The 18,247-nt window shown below is 54.3% G+C and overlaps 1 protein-coding gene and 1 long non-coding RNA gene across 4 annotated transcripts; one reads left to right on the top strand and one right to left on the bottom strand.

The window, feature by feature from the left end:
* Positions 1-4,285: 4,285 nt before the first annotated feature.
* Positions 4,286-10,257, top strand: LOC111769974 (uncharacterized). Its single transcript, XR_002802845.2, has 2 exons — positions 4,286-5,079; positions 7,530-10,257. It is a non-coding gene; the product is annotated as an uncharacterized lncRNA (long non-coding RNA).
* Positions 6,654-18,044, bottom strand: TRIB3 (tribbles pseudokinase 3). 3 transcript variants are annotated; one of them, XM_070246864.1, is made up of 5 exons: positions 16,996-17,067; positions 15,475-16,029; positions 13,863-14,153; positions 10,982-11,274; positions 6,654-7,968 (listed from the first exon to the last, which is right to left on the bottom strand). In XM_070246864.1, exons 3-5 carry the CDS (start codon positions 14,151-14,153, stop codon positions 7,491-7,493), a joined length of 1,062 nt encoding a protein of 353 aa, XP_070102965.1. In that variant the 5' UTR covers positions 15,475-16,029; positions 16,996-17,067; the 3' UTR covers positions 6,654-7,490. The 3 variants fall into 3 exon arrangements, with proteins under 3 accessions (XP_070102965.1, XP_070102964.1, XP_023482047.1); XM_070246863.1 differs by lacking the exons at positions 15,475-16,029; positions 16,996-17,067 and adding an exon at positions 17,782-18,044; XM_023626279.2 differs by having other exon boundaries at positions 15,475-17,310.
* Positions 18,045-18,247: the final 203 nt, after the last annotated feature.

Consider the following 18,247-nt stretch of genomic DNA (forward strand, 5'->3'; position numbering starts at 1 on the left):
ACTTTCCACCCAGCTGCCGCAGGGTCCTGTTAGACCGTAAATCAAACCATGTTACTCCCCCACTCAAAACACCCCCAAAAGCTCCCATCGCATTCAAAGCCGAGGTCCTCCCCAAGGCCTGCCGACTGCCTCATCTGCCTCTCTGACTACTCTCTCCTTAGCTGGCTCCCCTCAAGCCCCGCAGGCCTCCTGGGTCCTGGAACAAGGCAAACAAACTCCTGCCTTGGGGCCTTTACACTTGTCATCAAATATCTTCATGGCTTGCTCTCTCCCTTTATTTTGGTCTTTACTCAAAAATCTTCCCTGGCCATCCGATCTGGAATTTCACGCACACACATCTATCCAGCATTTCGTATCCAACTTCCTGACTTCACGTTTTCTTGGTTTTGGTTTTTTTTTTTTTTTTTTGAGGAAGATTAGCCCTGAGCTAACATCTGCTGCCTATCCTCCTCCTTTTGCTGAGGAAGACTGGCCCTGAGCTAACGTCTGTGCCCATCTCCCTCTACTTTATGTGGGACGCCTGCCACAGCATGGCTGGACAAGCGGTACATAGCTTCACACCCGGGATTCTGGCTGGTGAACCCCGGCTGCCGAAGCGGGTCGTGGAGCTGCGCCACCAGTTGGCCCCCTGACTTCATGTTTTCTCCAAAGCATATATTATTATCCAACAGCATATTTTACTTACTTATCTTGTTTTTGTGTTTGTTGTTTGTCTGTTTCCCTCTTCCAGAGGCAGGGACTTGTCTGTTTTGCTCACCACTGTGTTCTGGTGTCGACAGCAGTTCCTAACCCATAGCAGGTGGTCAAGGATTGTGTGTTAAATGAGTGAAGAAATCTCAGATTTTCATCTGCCCTCACTTGCTTTTAGCCTGAAAGGCATCACTTAAGACAGAGGTTCTCAGCCTGGCCTGTACATTTGAATCACCTGGGGGTTTTTAAAAAATCCTGGTGCCCGAGCCACTCTCAGACCAATTGATCGAGCGTCTCTGGGGGTGGGACCAGGTGTCAGGAGTTTTTAACGCTTTCTGGTGTTTGTAATGAGAAGCCAAGTTTAAGAATGGCTATTTTAGAACTCCCCACGGGGAGAGACTTCTGGTGACAAACTTTCTCGGTTTTTGTTTGAAAAGGCTTTATTGAGGCCTCATTGTTGATATCCATTTTTGCTGGGTATAGAATTCCAGCCTGCATTTCGGCCCTTTGAAGATGGCGTTCCTTGCCTTCCAGCTTCCATGCTTGCAGTCAAGACATTGTCTGTCAGTCAAACTCCTGTTCTCCCTTTCAGCAGCTTTACTGAGAGAAAATTTGTATACCGTAAGATCCTCCCACTTAAAGTGTGCAGTTTAATGGTTTTTAGGACACTTGCAGAGTTGAGCAGCCATGACCACAATCTAATTCTGGAACATTTTTATCACCCCTAAAGAAACGCTGGACCTGTTAGCAGACACTCCCCATCTCCCACCCTCCGTGACCCCAGCGCTAATCTACTTTCAGTCTCGACAGATTTTCCTGTTCTGGACATTTTATATTATTTCAATATGTGGTCCTTTGTGACTGGCTTCTTTCACTTAGCATAATGTTTTTGAGGTTCATCCATGTTACACCACTGTTCTTTCGAAAGTAATCTCTCTGATTTTTTTCCTCTGAGTGCTTTTTAAGATTTTTTTCATTGTCTTTGTCTTTTGCGTTTTTACCAGGATGTGTCTATGTCTGAAAATGTATGGAGTCTCTTGGATCTGTGATTGATGTTGGACCTCTCTCTCACTAATTCCCTCTTTAGCCGCATCTAATCTAAATCTTTTGAATCTTTTATTTTAGTTATGATATTTTTCATTTTAGAAGTTCTACTGAGTGTCCAAATCAGTTTTGTCACGTGATATAATTTCCTATACTTCGGCCATAGTTTCAGGTTGGTATTTATTTATTTAAGCACAGTAAACATTTCTGTTTCATAATCTGTGTTGGATGATATCACTATCTGAACTCTGGGTGTCTCTTTCTGCTGGTTCTCACTCCTGTTGCCTTGCTTTCTCCTGCTGACCCTGCCGGTTCACGATGGTCGTGTTCCCTTCAGCCCTGAGGTCACCCGCACAAGTCTGTACTTGGGGCAGATATATTCTTCCAAGTGTTCTAATCTTAGCCTTGGCCCTTCGAGGGCAGAGCTGTCATTCACTTTGGACATCCTTCATCCCAGTGGGTAGACTCTGTAGTCATTCAAACCTGTGTTCAGTCCCACCGTTTGCTCTCTGTGTGACCCTGGACAAGAGATTCCCCCTCTCTGGGCCTCAGTTTCCCCCTCTGTACAATGGTGATCATGATGGTCCCTCCCTCATAGGACTGTTGTGAGCATCTCTACCAGCTATTGGTTATTGATACGTAACAGATTGCCCCAAAACTTAGCAGCTTAAACAATAATCAACATCTAGATCTCACAGAGTTTCTGTGGGTTAGGAATTCAGGAACAGTGTCTTAGGTGGCTCTGGCTCAAGGTCTCTCATGAGCTGCGGTTAAGATGTTGCCTGGGATGTCAGTCATCTGAAGGCTTGACTGGGGCTGGAGGATAGACTTTCATGAAACCCTCCTCGTATGCCTGGCTGGTGGTGGTTTGTTGCAGGATGCCCATCTCCTCGCCCCCTGTACCTCTCCAGAGGGCTGCTTGAGCGTCCTAGTGACATGGCAGCTGGCATTCCCCGAAGCACATAATCCAGGAGAGCAAGGCAGGAACTATAATATATTTTGACTTAGCCTTAAAGGTCATACTGCATCATTTTCATGATATCCTAATTAGTGACACTGGTCGGCACAGCTCAGAGCGGGAGGGAACTACGCCAGGGCATGGATACCAGGCGCTGAGGATCATGGAGGGCCATCTTAGAGGCTGCCTATCATGTGTCAAATGAGATAATGCGTGTGAAGCTCTTGGGGCCGTGCCTGGCGCGTAGTCTGTGCTCAGTAAACATTAACCTTAGCAAGTGTCCCGGCTCTGCCCTCGACCTGCAGGATCTGCATAGCAACCACTGTCATTCAGTCATTCAACAAATACTGGGGTTCTCTGTGTGCTAGGCACTGTTCTGGGAGCTGGGGAGACAGTTGTAAACAAAACATAGTCCCTGGCCTTAGGAAACTCACATACACAAACAGATCCAGAACGTCCTGCCAGGCGGTGCTGCGTGCTGTAAAGAACCACAAAGCCGGGTAAGGGGAGAGAGGGTGATGAAGGAGGGGGGCTGCATGTCTTTCCCCAGGAAGCTGGTACAAATGTCGTGGTGGCGCAGATTCTGACCTCGGATAAAGCCCTCTCACACCTGTGAGCCCATCCTAGCACCCCAGGCAGGTAGAAGTTATACCCATTTACACCTGAGCTGGGGTTGAACAGGCCCAGAGAAGAGCTGAAATGAGCTCTGAGGCCCCAAGGAGTCAGGATTTCTCCAAATACAGAGGTTCTCCAAGTCGGATGCTCAGCAGCAGCATCCAGGGAGCTCGTTAAGGTGCAGAAGGTTGTGACTCACTAGGTGTGGGAAGAGGCCGGGGATCTGAGTCTTAAACGCACACCCCAGGGGACTGATGCAGGGGACTGATGCAGGGATGAGCAAACGCAGCTGAGAGCCCCTGCTCTGACAAGGGTCAGAAGAGGCTCCAGGTCCAGCCTCAAGTGATGGGCAGGGCTTAGCCACACGGAGAGGAGGGGAACAGGCTGAGGCCCCAGACACCAAGCCATTTGCGGGGGTGAGAGGGGTAGCGCACAGCCTGACCTGCAGGGTGGGTTTTAGGGACACACTGGTCAACTTATTAGATCAAGTGTATCTCATGTCGTCTATTGAAGAAAAAAAGGCCACAAATTATTTTCAGCTCCTCCCATCAAGAGGGAGCATTTATTTCACCACCCCCTGAATCTGGCTTAGTGACACGCTTTGGTTGAAGGGACGTTTGCTGATGTGGTCCAAACACAGCTTGCACGTTGGGATCTGTCCTCTCTTGTTGCTTTTTGAAACGCCAAGACCACCCCGCGGAGTTGGCGCTGAGCCTGTTGGAAGCTGAGGCCACATGGAGCGGAGCAGAGCTGAGCCATGGCAGCCGGGGGTCCGAGGGCCTGCCTACTAGAAGCGGGGCTGCAGCAGCCCCTCCCAGGCAGCCACTGCCTGCAACCGCCCGAGGGACCCGGCTGAGCTCAGCCTGAACTGCTGACCAGTGAATCGTGAACTGCTGAGCGCTGGGGTTTGTACTGCGGCCAAGGCTGATCCAGCCTAGTTACTAGGAGAGAGAATTTTCCTGGCAAATTTCCCTTCGTCATGGTAATTAACACTACCTGTCCGACAGATTAACTCCAAACTGCAGACTTAGCACACGAAGCTGCATTTCTTGCTTAGGAAAATCCAGTATGGGGCTGGTGGCCCTCCTCTGTCTTGTAGCTGAGGGAAGGCCTGGCCTCAAGGTGGTCGTGGAAGGGAGAGACAGGGATGGAGGCCCACCCACTCTCAATTGCTTCAGCCTGGAAGTGACTGCCGTATTTGTCACTTCTTTGCACACACCATTGCTTGGAGCTAGTCATGTGACTGTAAGGGAGGCCAGGGCACATGGGGGAGCACGTGACATATTTGGTGATGCCCACCTTTGCCACAAGGTGTAAGTAACGTCTTAATTTGTGTGGTTATCTGTTTAACCTGTCTCCTCTGTTAGACTGAGTCCTTGGGGGCAGGGACCGCATCTGTGTCCCTCTTGCACGGTGCCTGGCCTACAGTCGGCATTCAGTATAGTTGCCCAGTTGCTAAGTGAAGGAGTCATCGGGCCAGCCACGATGCGAGCTTTTGTGTTTAGCTCCCAGTTGCAGAGAAAATCCCCACTTAAATCTCTAACGGTCCCTCCCTCTGGTAATATGTACGTATTACACTTGACATTGTGAAACTTCCCTACAATGGTCACTGAATGAACATAAATAGAACAGGAAAGTCCCCACCAGTTGCAGTCAGGTGTGTGGCTACCTGCACGGCTGGGCGAGAGTGGATTTTGCATTTTGACGTGGCAGTTTTCACGTGGCTGCATCCAAGTGGCTTGTCAAGAGTTCCTGCTTCAAGGCAAAACCAGGTGAGTCATTTTCTCTGTTGGTGGTCTTGGGTGAGTCTTCTCCTCTCCCCGAACTTCATTGCTCTTGTCTGTAAGAGGACAAGAGCGTCTACCTCATAGGGTTGCTGTGAGGAGTAAGTGAGTCTCTGTGTAATGTAGGTCCAGGGTGGGCACAGTTCATGCCGCTTGGCAGCCCCTATCTTCTATGAGTTTGCTTCCCTTGGTCTACAGGTGCCGGGAAGGACCTAGCTTGTGAGGGAGCTGGGGCAGGGTCTGTTGGAAGCTGGAAGGAGGAAGAAGAAAGGTTGGGGGCTGCCCCATGTGACCCTACACACAGCTGGGCCCTGTTTCAGGCAATGCTGGGTGCATAGCGATGAGGCTGACTAGTTCCTGTCTATGTCAGTTAGCGTTTGCTGCATAACAAAACACCCCAAAACTTAGTGCCTTAAAACAACAATCATTTTATTGAGCTCATCCTTCTGTGGGTCAGTGGGGCGGTTCTTCTGGTCTGGGCCAGCCTGACTGACCTCTGCGTTTGCCGTCAGCTGGAGGGCCGCCTGGTGCCTGGATGATCTGGGATGGCCTCTCTCACATGTCTGCAGTTGGCAGGCCACTGACCGGAGCATCTCAGTTCTCCTCCTCGTGCTTTCTCCCACTCTCTCCTCCCTCTCTGAATCTGATTTTGTTCAAGTGTCACTCCCCTCTCCTGACACAGGTGACATGAGCCTCAGGGAGGCTGCCCCCACCTACAGCTGGAGGATGGGCATGATTAATTAGCCACTGCATTTCCCTCAGTGGCGATTGGGCAAGAAAGGGCACGTGACCCAGTTCTGGCCAATAGGAAGTTAGGAGTGCTTCCAGGAAAGCTCTCCTCATCCCAAGAAAGAGCTATGGGGAACAGAACAATAACTAACTCTTACTAAGGGCTTCTGATGCCAGGCATTTATTCTAAGTGCTTTACATAAAATAACTCATTGAATTCTCACGAGTTAGGTACTATTATCCCTCATTTTACAGAGGAAGAATCTGAGGCATGGAGTGGTTAAGAAACTTGCCAAACGTCAAACATCTAGCGAGTGCTGGAGCCAGGATCCAATTCCAGGCAGCCTGACTCCAGAGTCCCGAGTTCTTGAGCAGCACAACGCCACCCTCCTTCTTCCTCTGGTCCTCGATCTCTCTAATGTGACACCGGGGACTGCTGTGGCCATTGCACCAGCAGTCACCTGGGACAACAGAGCAGAGAGACAGGATGAGCGCAGGGAGCCTGGGTCCTTGCTAACAGCTCTGAGAGCTGAATCGGCCAGCCCTGGAACCCACCCCGCCTGCTGACTTCTTGCTTTGTGTGCAATACATTTCTTTCTTTTTCAAGCCACTTTGACTTGGAGTTTCAGTCACTTGCAGCCAAAAAGTACCCTGAGACACCACTGCTTCCAGAAGGAGCAGCGAGAGTGTGGGAGGAGCTGCTGGGGCTTCTGTTCTCACGACCACTCAGCTGAGGCTGGCACACAGGCCTCCTGCCTTTCACTGGGGCTGGTCTCGGAGGCAGGAAAACTGCTAAGAGATGGGGAGGAGAGGACAGAACTGTCCAGGAGGAATAAAAGTATTTCACAACTCCTTTATTAGACACAAGGTAGAAATATAGACTCATGGCATCAAAAACCCGTAGTAACGATGTGGGGTCCTGCACCCCAAGGATCCCCAGAACAGGGCTTGGGACTTTCCGGGAGGCCAGGGGGCACACTGCCTAATCCTGTTGCCCAACTCTGGTGCTCAGGTCAGGGCTCACAGAAGTAGATAGGTCTGGCTCCTCATTCCAGACCATTCCTAGAGTTAGGTGAGCAACAGCCTCAGTTTACACTCTTGATCTTCCAGCTCAAATCCTTGGCTAAGGCCTGGATGGAGAATCCTTTGGCCAAGCGACCAGAGCTGCTGGGGGCACCACTCCCAGCACGACCTGGGCTCTGGAGCCCTAAGTGGCAGGGGAGAGGCCTGGAGCCTTTGGCACAGAGATGCTTCCCTTTCTCTGAAAGGTGCAAGATACAAAGGCAGCTGGTTTGTTTGCAAAAGGGACCGTCCCATGACAGAGGTGCCTGGGCACCAGCACGAGTGGATGTGGACACCTGCACTAAGTGTGCCCAGGGTGGACACTGCCCTGTGGGCATGGAAAAGTGCTGTCAGCTCTGTGAGCAGGAGTTTCGTCTCTTGTATTCACAGCTGTGTTCCCAGCCCCCAAAACAGGGCCTGGCCCTCAGCGAGCTCCCAAGAAGGACTTGCTGAATGCACAAGCGCGTGTGCACACTCTGCACATGCCTCCTCCTTTCTCCCTCCTAGAAGGCACTTAAGGTTTGGCTCAGTTCAAAGCGGCAGGAGAGAGCTTGGAGACGCCCCACACTCAAGCCACTGTGTGCAGCTCAGAGTCTCGTCGGGTAGCACTAACCATACAGACCCGCTTCCCTTTCTCCCTCCTCCAGCCCCGGTCCACTGGGGACCACCTGGTCAGTCCTCCAGAGGTGGGATCCGGATGGGACCGAGGGCGTCGGGTTCTCCCGCAGCCAGGGGTGCAGCAGGATGCCCGCAGCTGTGAGCCGCTCGGCTGGCTCCCGTCGAAGGAGGCAGCGGATCAGGCAGCGGGCCGGGGCTGAGAGGCCCGCAGGCAGGACAAAGACCCCGCGGCGGATCTTGCCAAAGAGCAGGATGGGCTCTGAGTCCTGGAAGGGGTAGTGGCCGGCCAGCATGGTGAAGAGCACCACACCCAGGCTCCAGACATCTGCCGCCTTGCCCGAGTAGGATGGCCGCGAGCTGAGGATCTCCGGTCCCACATAAGCCGGGCACGCGTGCTTGTCGCACAAGGAGTCGTCTGGCCCGCTCAGCACACAGGCGTCCTCCAGGTTCTCCAGCACCAGCTTCGTCCTGTGGTGGGAGAGAGACAGAGGGGTCAGCTCCAGGAGGACCACCCCTGCCACCACCCCACACTGTACCTCTGAATGGCACCCACTTCCCGAGGGCCTGCTCGCACTGGGCAAACATGAGCCAGTCCTGTGAGGCTGGGCGATTGATCCTGTTTTACAGATGAGGAAGCCCAGGCTCAGAGAGGGTAAGTGATTTCTCAAGGTCACAGAGGCACTGAATTTGAACTTGGCCTCTGGGAGGAACACATTTCCCAGCAGTCCCTCAAGGAGAGGGCCGAGGGCGCTGAGGGCATGAAGCCTCTCTTAAAGCAGATGAGAACTTACACTGCAGGCAGGTAATAAAACAAGAGAAGTAGGAAGTGGAGACTGTGCCAAACATCGCAGCACAAACCCTGCCTGACAAGGCACCACTGACAACATTCCTGTCAGCCTTCGTGGAGCGTCCGTCCACTGTGTACCTGACCCGAGTGAGGTCCGCTACCTGACACATGTCATCCCACCCTCCCACAACCTGGGGGAAGGCTACAGCCATGTAGCCATGCTACAGCCACAGGGCGCGGGGACGGGACAGGAACCCTGGCTCTCACCTGCTCAGAGCCAGCCCTGTGAGCCCCTCACCTGGTCCCCGAGCTGGCTCCATGGTCCCATTTTTTCCCAAGAGAAGCCAGAAATCATATTTTAATGAAAAAGTCCCAGTGTTGGAAATGTTGGCAACCAATTTCAATTAAAAACAAATGAACTTGGGACCGGCCCAGTGGCGCAGCAGTTAAGTGCGCACGTTCCACTTCTCTGCAGCCCGGGGTTCACTGGTTCAGATCCCGGGTGCAGACATGGCACCGCTTGTCAAGCCGTGCTGTGGCAGGCGTCCCACATATAAAGTAGAGGAAGATGGGCATGGATGTTAGCTCAGGGCCAGTCTTCCTCAGCAAAAAGGGGAGGATTGGCAGTAGTCAGCTCAGAGCAAATCTTCCTCAAAAAAAAAAAAAAAAAAACAACAAATGAACATGTATGTGGAGCAAAACAAAAAGGGTGTGTAGCCCATTTGCAGCTTCTGCTATAAACAACTCCCTGGAGCCCTCCAGGGTACTTTGATAAGAAACATCCTCTTCCCACTGCTATTCATCTTATTCCTACTTCCTGGGTGCCTACTGGCATTTCCCAAACACTGACCGATCCTGTGAATCGCAGCAAAGGCGTGTGTGTCTGGGGACAGGTGTCAGCATTCTCGGCCCATTTTACAGATGGAGAAGTCAAGGCTCAGGCAGGTGAAGCAGTTGTTCAAGGCCAAAGAGTAGGTAACAAGTAGAGCCAAGATCTGAACCCAGGTCCGTCTGACCCCACTGTCCTTCTACCCACAGTGTTTCTCAAACTATTGCCTTGAAAAGAGAAGGAAGCATTCTCTCACCTCGGGGAGGCCTGGGGTTTCGTCCTCACCCTAAGCTCAAAATGATTTGAAGTTGTGATTAGCTTAAAAATCATTATAAACTTTACATTCTACTTCTTCCTAAAGGCATGTTCATTTTGGTATAAAATGTAGAAGGAAAGAGAAGTAGATAGAAAATCACCCTTAGGCAAACGTGAGAGCAATAACGGCTCCAGGCAAGATGGATGGCTGCTAAAATCAGTGGGCGAAAGTCTGAGGATAACCAGAGGATTTATATGCGTAACTTCAAAGTAGCTCGAGGGACTTGTTAATTACAAGGTATTACCCCAGGTACTTGTTAATTACAAAGGGTAAATTAGGAAGCTTACAGTGGAGAACGTTGGCAGCCACACCATCCATCCAGGTTGACATCACAGCAACAGGTGTCAACATCAGGGGTCTCCTGCTGTGATGTACCAACAGAGCCTCTCATTTCTGGGGTGTTGTTGCCAAAAATGTATAACCTCAGTCTAACCATGAGAAAAATGTCAGTCAACACCCAGTGGAGGGCATTCTACAAACTAAGCAACTGGCCCTCTTCAAAAGTATCGAGGTCAAGGAAGACGAGGGGAGACAGAGGAACTGTCTGGGACCGGAGACAGGACGTCGGATGCGGGGGGCCGGATGGGATCCTGGCCAGAAGAAGGACCTTGGTGGGAGACTAGTGAACGCTGAATCAGTCTGGGGTTTAATTAGCAGTACTAGATCAAGGTTAACTGCTGAGCATGGATGGTTGTACCATGGTGATGTGGGATGTTAACATTTGGGGAAACTGGGTGAAAGAGATACAGGAATTCTTTGGACTATTTTTACAACTTTCCTGAAAGTCTGAAAGTATTTCAAAATAAAAAGTTTTAAAAAGTGCAATGGGGTCGCCTTCCTCCCCGTCCTCAAAAGTCCTGAAATGAAATCGATGCTCCTGCTGGGTGATCATGTGGACCTGGTGGCTGGGGGCGTCCCCGACACATCGTGCACATCCCAGGAGTCTAGGGAGGGGACAGGACGCAGGGTCTCTGTCTGTCCCCGGGTTCCAAAAATCACTGATTCTCAGTTTCACAGAAAAAGTTCCAATGCGGTGAACTTCAGGGCCTGTTTTGGCTGCTGTCTGTGACCTTGAAATCCTGGAGACATTGTGACAATCCAGCCCTCTCCCCTACCAATGGGGAAGCTGAGGTCCAGAGACACCGGGCACCCGGAAGCAGGAGTGAGCCCACCCCGGCCTCCTGCCTCCCAGAGCGCATTAGGACTTGGCTCTGGAGTCACATCTGGGGTCAAATCCCAGCTCTACTCTTTGTTTAGCTGTGGGGTCTTGGGCATTACTTGACCTCCCTGGGCCTCAGTTTCCTCCCCTGCCACATGGGGACAATAACAGTGCCTGGCTCCTATTTGTAGGGATCCAGGCCATGTCGCCCAGTGTAGCCCTGCTCTTCATCCCCATAGGCAAGCCTCCATCCGCAAGGAGCTCCAATAGGAGAGGGTCAACCTTTTCCCAGAACTTGCATGAGGTCCTCCACCTTCCCGAACCTCAGTTTCCCCATGATGGCCCACTCTCCGGTGTGCCTGTGGGTGAGGTCTCTGTGGCCACACTTACCTCTCACGGTCGGTGAAGACAAAGCGACGCAGCTGGAGATCTCTCAGGACTAGACCGTGCTGGTGGCAGTGCGCCACAGTGGCCGCCATCTGGCGGAAGAGCGCGGCGGCCTCGGGCTCCGGGAGGCGGCGGCGGCGGCGCACCAGGCTGTGCATGTCCCCGTGGGGCCGCGGGAAAAAGGCGTAGAGGTGGCGCGTGCCCGCCAAGACCTCGGTGGGCCGGGCCACGTGCCCGTGGCGGGGCAGCCGTGAGTAGGGCTCCAGCACCGCCAGGGCATCGCAAACCGGGTACACCTGTGGGTGGAGCACAGCGGTGAGCAGAGGTGGGGACCGCGTGGAGCCTGGGGCTGGCCTTAGAAAGTCACACCAACCCTTTAGAAAGATGCTAGAATAGAGAATATTTTGGAAGGGGGCACCTATTTCAGAAAGTGTGTCCAGAAGGGACTCTGAGGAAGTGAGCTGAATGAATCAGAGATGCTCCTCATGGGATAAGCCTTCAGGTGGGGGGCACAGGCAGTGCAAAGGCCCTGAGGCAAGAAAGAGCTTGAGCTGCTCTAGAAACCCAGCCAAATACCAGTATGGCTGGAATTGGGTCGGGTGGGAAGAGGGGCGGTGGTTAGAGGGGTGTCTGGAGAAATGTGCTAGAGGCTTTATGGTCATTAGACAGACACCTCGCCATAGCCCTGAGAGGATGCTCAGAGAAGGAAAGCGACTTGTTGCAAGCCACACAGCGGCAGGGCTCGTATACCCACTTCGGTTAGTCTGACTCTAAACCTTTTGCATGTTATTTTGGCTATGCCACAAAGAAAACAAAAATAAACAAAGCATAGACACATTTAATCCATGGGGGAAAAAATGTCAGCATATGTCTTAAAAAAAAAAAACAGTTGCGGTGGCATGGAGGAAATAATTCAAAAACAGAGACTTTTTTAAAAGTTAGGTCAAGCACATCCCTGCCTCTGTGCATTTGCGCTGGCTGTTCCTGCTGCCTGGATAGCCACAGGGCTGGCTCCCTCAATTCATGCGAGTCACTGCTCCAGCGTCACCTCCTCAGAGAGGTCCCGGACCTCCCCAGCTAAAATCGCCTGAACCCCTAACCCCTTCCCTTCTCTCCCAGCTTCTAGCTCGTTCTGCACAGCCGCTTTATGATCACCTGCTATGTTTTACTTCTTCACTTGTTTATTGTCCGTGTCCCCCACTAGAACGTCAGCTTGATGAGAGCAGAAGTTTATCTATTTCTGAACCACGGCGCGGGGCATGGCACACGCAGGTGCTCTCTGAAGGCTGGTGGAATTAATGAATAAGGCGATAATCTACAAAGACACGATGTTGCTCTCTCTACACACTGACCAGAAAACCCTGGGCGATGTGGAATTGGCAGGTCACCCTTGCGGTTCACGCTGGTGTGGGGACCAGCACATCCCAGCAGACTCCCTGAAATGCTGCGGAGTAACTGGGGCCACGTGAAAGCATGCTTTGTCATTCCTCTCAGCGTGGACTTCCCTCCCCAGTGGGAACAGGAAAGAACCTGTGAGGCTGCAGGAAGGGGACCCAGAGGCCAGGGGTTCTTGAGAGCACTTGGGGTCAAGCCCTGGGGACCTGCCTCAGGCAGCCCAGAGCCCAGGTAAGGCTGGTGGCTGGACCATATGCCCACATCTGTCCCCCTGCCCCCCCTCAGCAGGAGCTGAGAAAGCAGCTGCTGCCCCCAGTCGGAGGCTTAAGTCCTCCTGCCTCTCTGTGCATCCAAGGGGACCCAGCCCCCGTCCTGCCCCTGCGCTTGTGCACCTGGGTCTCCCCTATCTTCTCACCCCTGCCCTTGTTCCAGCAAGAGGTGCACGGCTCTGGGCTCAGTCCGCCCGGGCCCAATCTCAGCTCTGACACCTCCTGGCTCTGTGATGTGGCAAGTAACCTCAGCTTTCAGAGCCTCAGTGTCCTCTATCTATAAATCAGGCCCAATAATAGTAACCGCCTCATAGATTGTGTGATGATTAGAAAAGATTATGCACACTAAGCAATCAACGCAGTACCTGGCGCACAGTTAACACCTATCATCCTTTCTCATCTCTCATCTCTGTGCTTTTGGGCTGCGACCTGCCAGTGTCCTGTGTGGCTGGACGCTCAGGGGACCTTGACCCTTCCCATCTCCTGATTTCTACAAAGAACCCTGAACCTTGCCCTGGGAGCCAGGCTTCCTGCACGGCCCTTCTTCCCTCTTGACCTCAGTCTTCTCATCCGTAAAAAGGCCACAGGGTAGGCCCAATGATCTGCGGGGCCCAGGACACCTGACTCCACCACATCTCACCCTTCCCTTGTGCACATGTCTTCCAAGGTTCCCCACAGCCCCGTGGGAGCTTCTTCCTAACGCGCTCACGCCGGCGGCTGCCAGCCTCCTCTCCTGCCCGTCTGCACACCCTCTCCACTCTGGCCAGAGGGAAGGCCTCTCCATCTCTGAGCGCCATGCTCTCTCCTCTGGGCGCTGCCCGGACCTCGCTTCTCCCGCTTCTCCCGCTAACTCCTACTCAGCTTTGTCTGACTCCCCCCGCCCCTCGCCCCCCAAATACAACAGAGGAGAAGCCACTGTGCTCTCAGGGCCCCTAAGCTCCACCCCTGCAACAGTTACCACACTGTGGGGCCTATGCTCTGAGTTACTCCAGGGCTGGGACTGTGTGCTTTACCTCTCTGGTCTCAGCCCAGCCCAGAGCTTGACCGAGAGCTGGGGGCTCACGGGCTGCTTCCCCAATAAACACAAGAATAAATTAATATAAGACCCCTTATATTATATCTCATATATTATATTATATTGCCCCTGGCAATCCTCTGGAGCCAAGACCCCTCCCAGGCCCCCTGTGACACTAGGGGAGAGTGGCCCCGAGGGCAGGTACCTTGCAGGTGTACTCGGTTCCTGTGGGGCAGTGCAGGGCCCGGTAGGCCCGGCCATCCTCCTCAGGCTCCAAGAGGACATAGGGCCCAAGCCGGGAGGCAGTGGTCCCCACAGGGGCACGGACTGGAGCAGGGGGTGGGCTCAGGGCCAGTGGACAGGGGGGCAGCCTGGGCTGGGGCCCACTTTGAGCTTGTTTCCGGGTGGGACCCTCGGTGTCTAGGTCATCGTCCAACTCCAACCGCTTCTTCCTGGAGGGGGCACCCGCAGGAGCAGCCAGAGGGGTAGCTTGCATCTAGAAAGAAGGAGAGAAAGGCACTAAGTGAGGCTGTTTGGTGGTCCTCTCTTCCCCTGCTGGCGGGAGGGTACATTGGCCAGCCGTTACAGAGGGTGATTTGCAGTGTGTGTTAAACTAACAAACGCACATAGCCTTGACTGCATGTCCCACTTCTGGAAATTTATCCTCCAACTAAAATGCTTGCCAAAAAATTAAATACGTGAAAGGTTGTTCATCATAAGAACCCTGTATCTAATAGCAAAAGGCAGGAAATACCCACAAATGTCCAGAAGTAGAAAGCTGGTTAAACATCATGGTATGGCCACACAGTGGAATACTATACAGCTCTGAAAAAGGGCCAGGATGCTCTCTACATGCTGATGTAATGATGCAAGTACAAAATTATTCCTGCAGCCCATGTGACAGAAAGAACTTAACATCCGTCCTTAGGGAACTGGTTGAATAAATTATTCTTCATCCACACGTGAAACAATTGCAGCCATTCAAAAGATTGAGGAAACTCTTTATGTGCTAGTTGGAAAGATCTCCAGAGTGAACCGTTACGTGAAAACAGAAAAAAAAGGTACAGTGGAGAGAGGGGCTTGGTGGTTGTGAGAGGGAGGAAGAGAGACTTTGCACTCAGTCTGTTGAGTGTTGTAGTGTAGGCAGCTGTTAGCTATGAGGGGGAGGGAGGCAAGGAGGAAGGGAAGGGTAATGAGGGATGATGAATGAATGAGGTAAGCCCTGAATGTACATATGAATGAACGCTCTGGAATGGATATATTATCAAGGGAACAAATCAGGCTGCTGAACAACACACCCAAGATGATCTCATTTATGTAAAACCCCCACCATCGGGGCCAGTCTGGTGGCGCAGCGGTTAAGTTCAGTTAAGTTCGCATGTTCTGCCTTGGTGGCCCCAGCTTCGCCGGCCTGGATCCCGGGTGCAAACCTATGAACCGCTTGTCAAGCCGTGCTGTGGCGGCATCTCACATATAAAACATAGAGGAAGTTGGGCACGGATGTTAGCTCAGGGCCAATCTTCCTCAAAAAACAAAACCCCACCAGCTTATAAAATGAGGTATCTCCATATTGGTGTATATGTAGGTGTGTAAATGCACAGGAAAAGGTCTGGAAGGATCCAGACGACACTGGCCACAGGAGCTCCTGGCTTCCTGGAGGCTGCGAGGGCAGGAAGGGATCTGGTAGGGAGGCAAGGGAATTTTCAATTTCAGTATTTTAAAATGAGGATTCTGCCTTCATTTATTGTTTGAGTATTTCAAAACAGACAGAGGGTATGTCTTCTTTATCTACTACTGCCGGATGGCCCAGGAGCTACCTGAATCAGAGTCCACGGTGAAGTCAGTCCCACAGGCGGCTCAGTTTCTCCCGGGGAGCAGGGGGTCGGTCACTGGCCCCCAAGTTCCTTCACTCAACTGTGGAGGAGGGACCCCCGGTGCAGCTGTATCACTGCGTGTGTGGTGGGTGGAGGAGAGGGCAGCGGCAGTCAGCGTAGAAAAATTCTCTCCAGCACCCATCTGCCCATTCAGGCTCCAGATGGGGGACAAGGTGCTCAGGTGACGGGGTTCGAGGGAGATGGACTTCCGCCCAGGTAGAGACCTTCCCACAGTCCCAGGCAGGATCAACAGGGAAACCCACTCAGAGTCGCTTCGCACACCAAGGACCGCCTCTCCAGTCACGCTGCTCCCAGCTGCCCCGGCTGCCCTGGGAGGAGGGAGCCCCCACCCGAGGGCAAGCCCATGTGCCTTGATGGTAAGAATGTAGTGGGCGTAGCTGTAGTCAGATACTCCTGGGTTCTGATCCTGGCTGGAACCATCCTGGCTGGGGAGCCCTGGGCAAGTTCTTCAACCTTCCTGAGCCTCAGTTCCCTCATCTGTAAAGTGGGAGCAGGATGCAAAGCCCATAGGATTTTGGTGATGATGAAATGAAAACACTAATAAATTCGAGTGGCCCTGGTGCAGGGCAGGCGTCAGCAAATGGTCACTACCGCGGTCCGTTACTGTTATTATTGTCATTCATGGCTGAAGATGCTTAAGTGCTACCCTTGAGAGGCTCAGAAATCTCCCCAGGGGCGAGGCTAGGATGACGCCCCTCACCTCCAGGGCTGTTCTGAGAGTCACACAGGATGATCCCTGGCTGTGTGGCTACTCTGTGCCCTGAGTAGCACGGGACTCCCTGGAGAGGCTCTGGGGGTGGGGGGACCCACATCAGCACTCAGGCTGCTTGGCCCCATCCATGCCGCAGAGCCTGCTTGGTCTGGGATAAGCTCCATGGGACAGATGGGGTAACTGAGTCTGGAGATGAGCAAGGCCACACTGCAGGACTGGAATCTCTGCTGCAGGCTGGAGGTGGCCCCTAACATCTACCTCTTGCTGCTTCCTGACACCCCCCAGCACGGAATGAGAGCGAGTCATACCAAACACACACACAACCCAGGGCAGACAGGTGTACACACGCCCCCCCAAAAACTCACTTTGTCCAAGCATCCCGGGCAGAGAGGGACACACACATTAAGCGACATACACTTCACCCTCCAGGGCAAGCGCCCAGGCACACACCACACAGCCCTCCATCACACTCACGACTGCACGACTGATACCAACGAGGCCACACGCACAGTCTGACACGCCCCCCCCCACCCCCACCCCGCGGAAGGCAGTTGGCGGCCTCGCCCCGCCCCCGGCAGCCTGGCTCCTCTGGTGCGAGCTGAAGCAGCGGTGTCGGTGTCGTGTCATGGAAAGAAGGTTCAGCGGAAACCGAGGGGTGCTGGGAGGGGGGCCTGGGAGGGGGTGAGGCAAAGGGCAGGAGGCTGGGCCCCAGGCTGGGAGAAGGGGCGGACCTGGGCCCTCGCCCCCTGCACCGGAGTCTGCAGGTACGGTACACACTGTCAGCAGGAACAGAATGCACGCGCGCCCCGTCCAACCCGCAAAGCCGGAGCTGCACCGCGCCGGCGTCGCGCATCCGGCGCGCTGCATCCTGGCTCCCACTTGCCGTGCACCCGTCCCAGCCCCCACCCCGGGCACCCCAGCCCTGCCCCGACCGTGTCCCCGCACAGCCAACACCTGCCACCAGGTGTCCAGCCCTTCCCACAGCTCGCTTGGTCCACGGAGACACAGACCCCCGAAACCCATCCCCACTCGGACCCCACAGGCTCACGCGGACCCCCGCAGATCCCTACAGACACACCCCCCACAGTGACACAGATCCTACACGCAGTCGCCCAGTGCTCCCAACCAGGCCCCCCGCACACAGACCTCCCGCACCAAACCACACAACTCCTCCTCCTCACACTCACACAAAACAGACAATCGCACACCCGTATCGGGGCGACACCCGGACACTTCAGTCTCCGGCCCCCTCTGCCCCGGGGACACAAATGCCACTCTCCGAGGGGGCGCACTCTCGCCCCAGCCCGAGTCGGCCACCCTCGGGCGACTCCAAGCCCTGCAGGGCCGTGTCACCTGAGACCCAATGGGAACACTCAGCCCAGGTAGGCCCTTGGACGGCGGGATTTGTTAAAAGGTGTGTGTGTGTGTGTCTCCCACGCACCAACCCGCAGCCGCCCCGCGGCTCCCGGCTCCCCTGCGCCCGCTCTCCGTCCTCTCTCCGGTCCCCCGCCGGGTACCTCGCTCCCGCGTGCGCGGGGGTCCTGCCGCCGCCCAAGCTCGGAGTCCCCGGGGTCCCCCCAGGCGGCCGGGGGCCGGTCCGCCGCGCCGGAGCTCGGGATCCGGTGGAGCTCAGCCCCTGCGCGGCAGCCGGACGCGTGCGGAGCCGCCGGCGCTTCCGCTGCGAGTGTCGCGGGGACGCCGGGCGCCCGGCTCCGGCCCCGGCCCGGGTGATGTAAACCTGAGCTAATCAGCCGCCTCCTGACGCCCTCGGGCCCGAGATTGCACCAGCCGCCGCGCCCCGCCCCTCGGGGTCACCGCCGAGCGCGCCCCGGCCCGGCCCCGCCCGCTCGCTCGCTCCGCGCGCCGCCCGCCACCCCTAGCCTTTCGCGCCCTCTAGGGGTGTCTGGTCTCCACCCCCGCCCCTCCCGCCCCGCGCCCGAAGTTTGAGCGCAGACGCCAGCTTCTGACCCTTCCTATCACCTC

Source organism: Equus caballus, chromosome 22 (genome assembly GCF_041296265.1).
Source record: "Equus caballus isolate H_3958 breed thoroughbred chromosome 22, TB-T2T, whole genome shotgun sequence".
Lineage (NCBI taxonomy): Eukaryota > Metazoa > Chordata > Mammalia > Perissodactyla > Equidae > Equus > Equus caballus.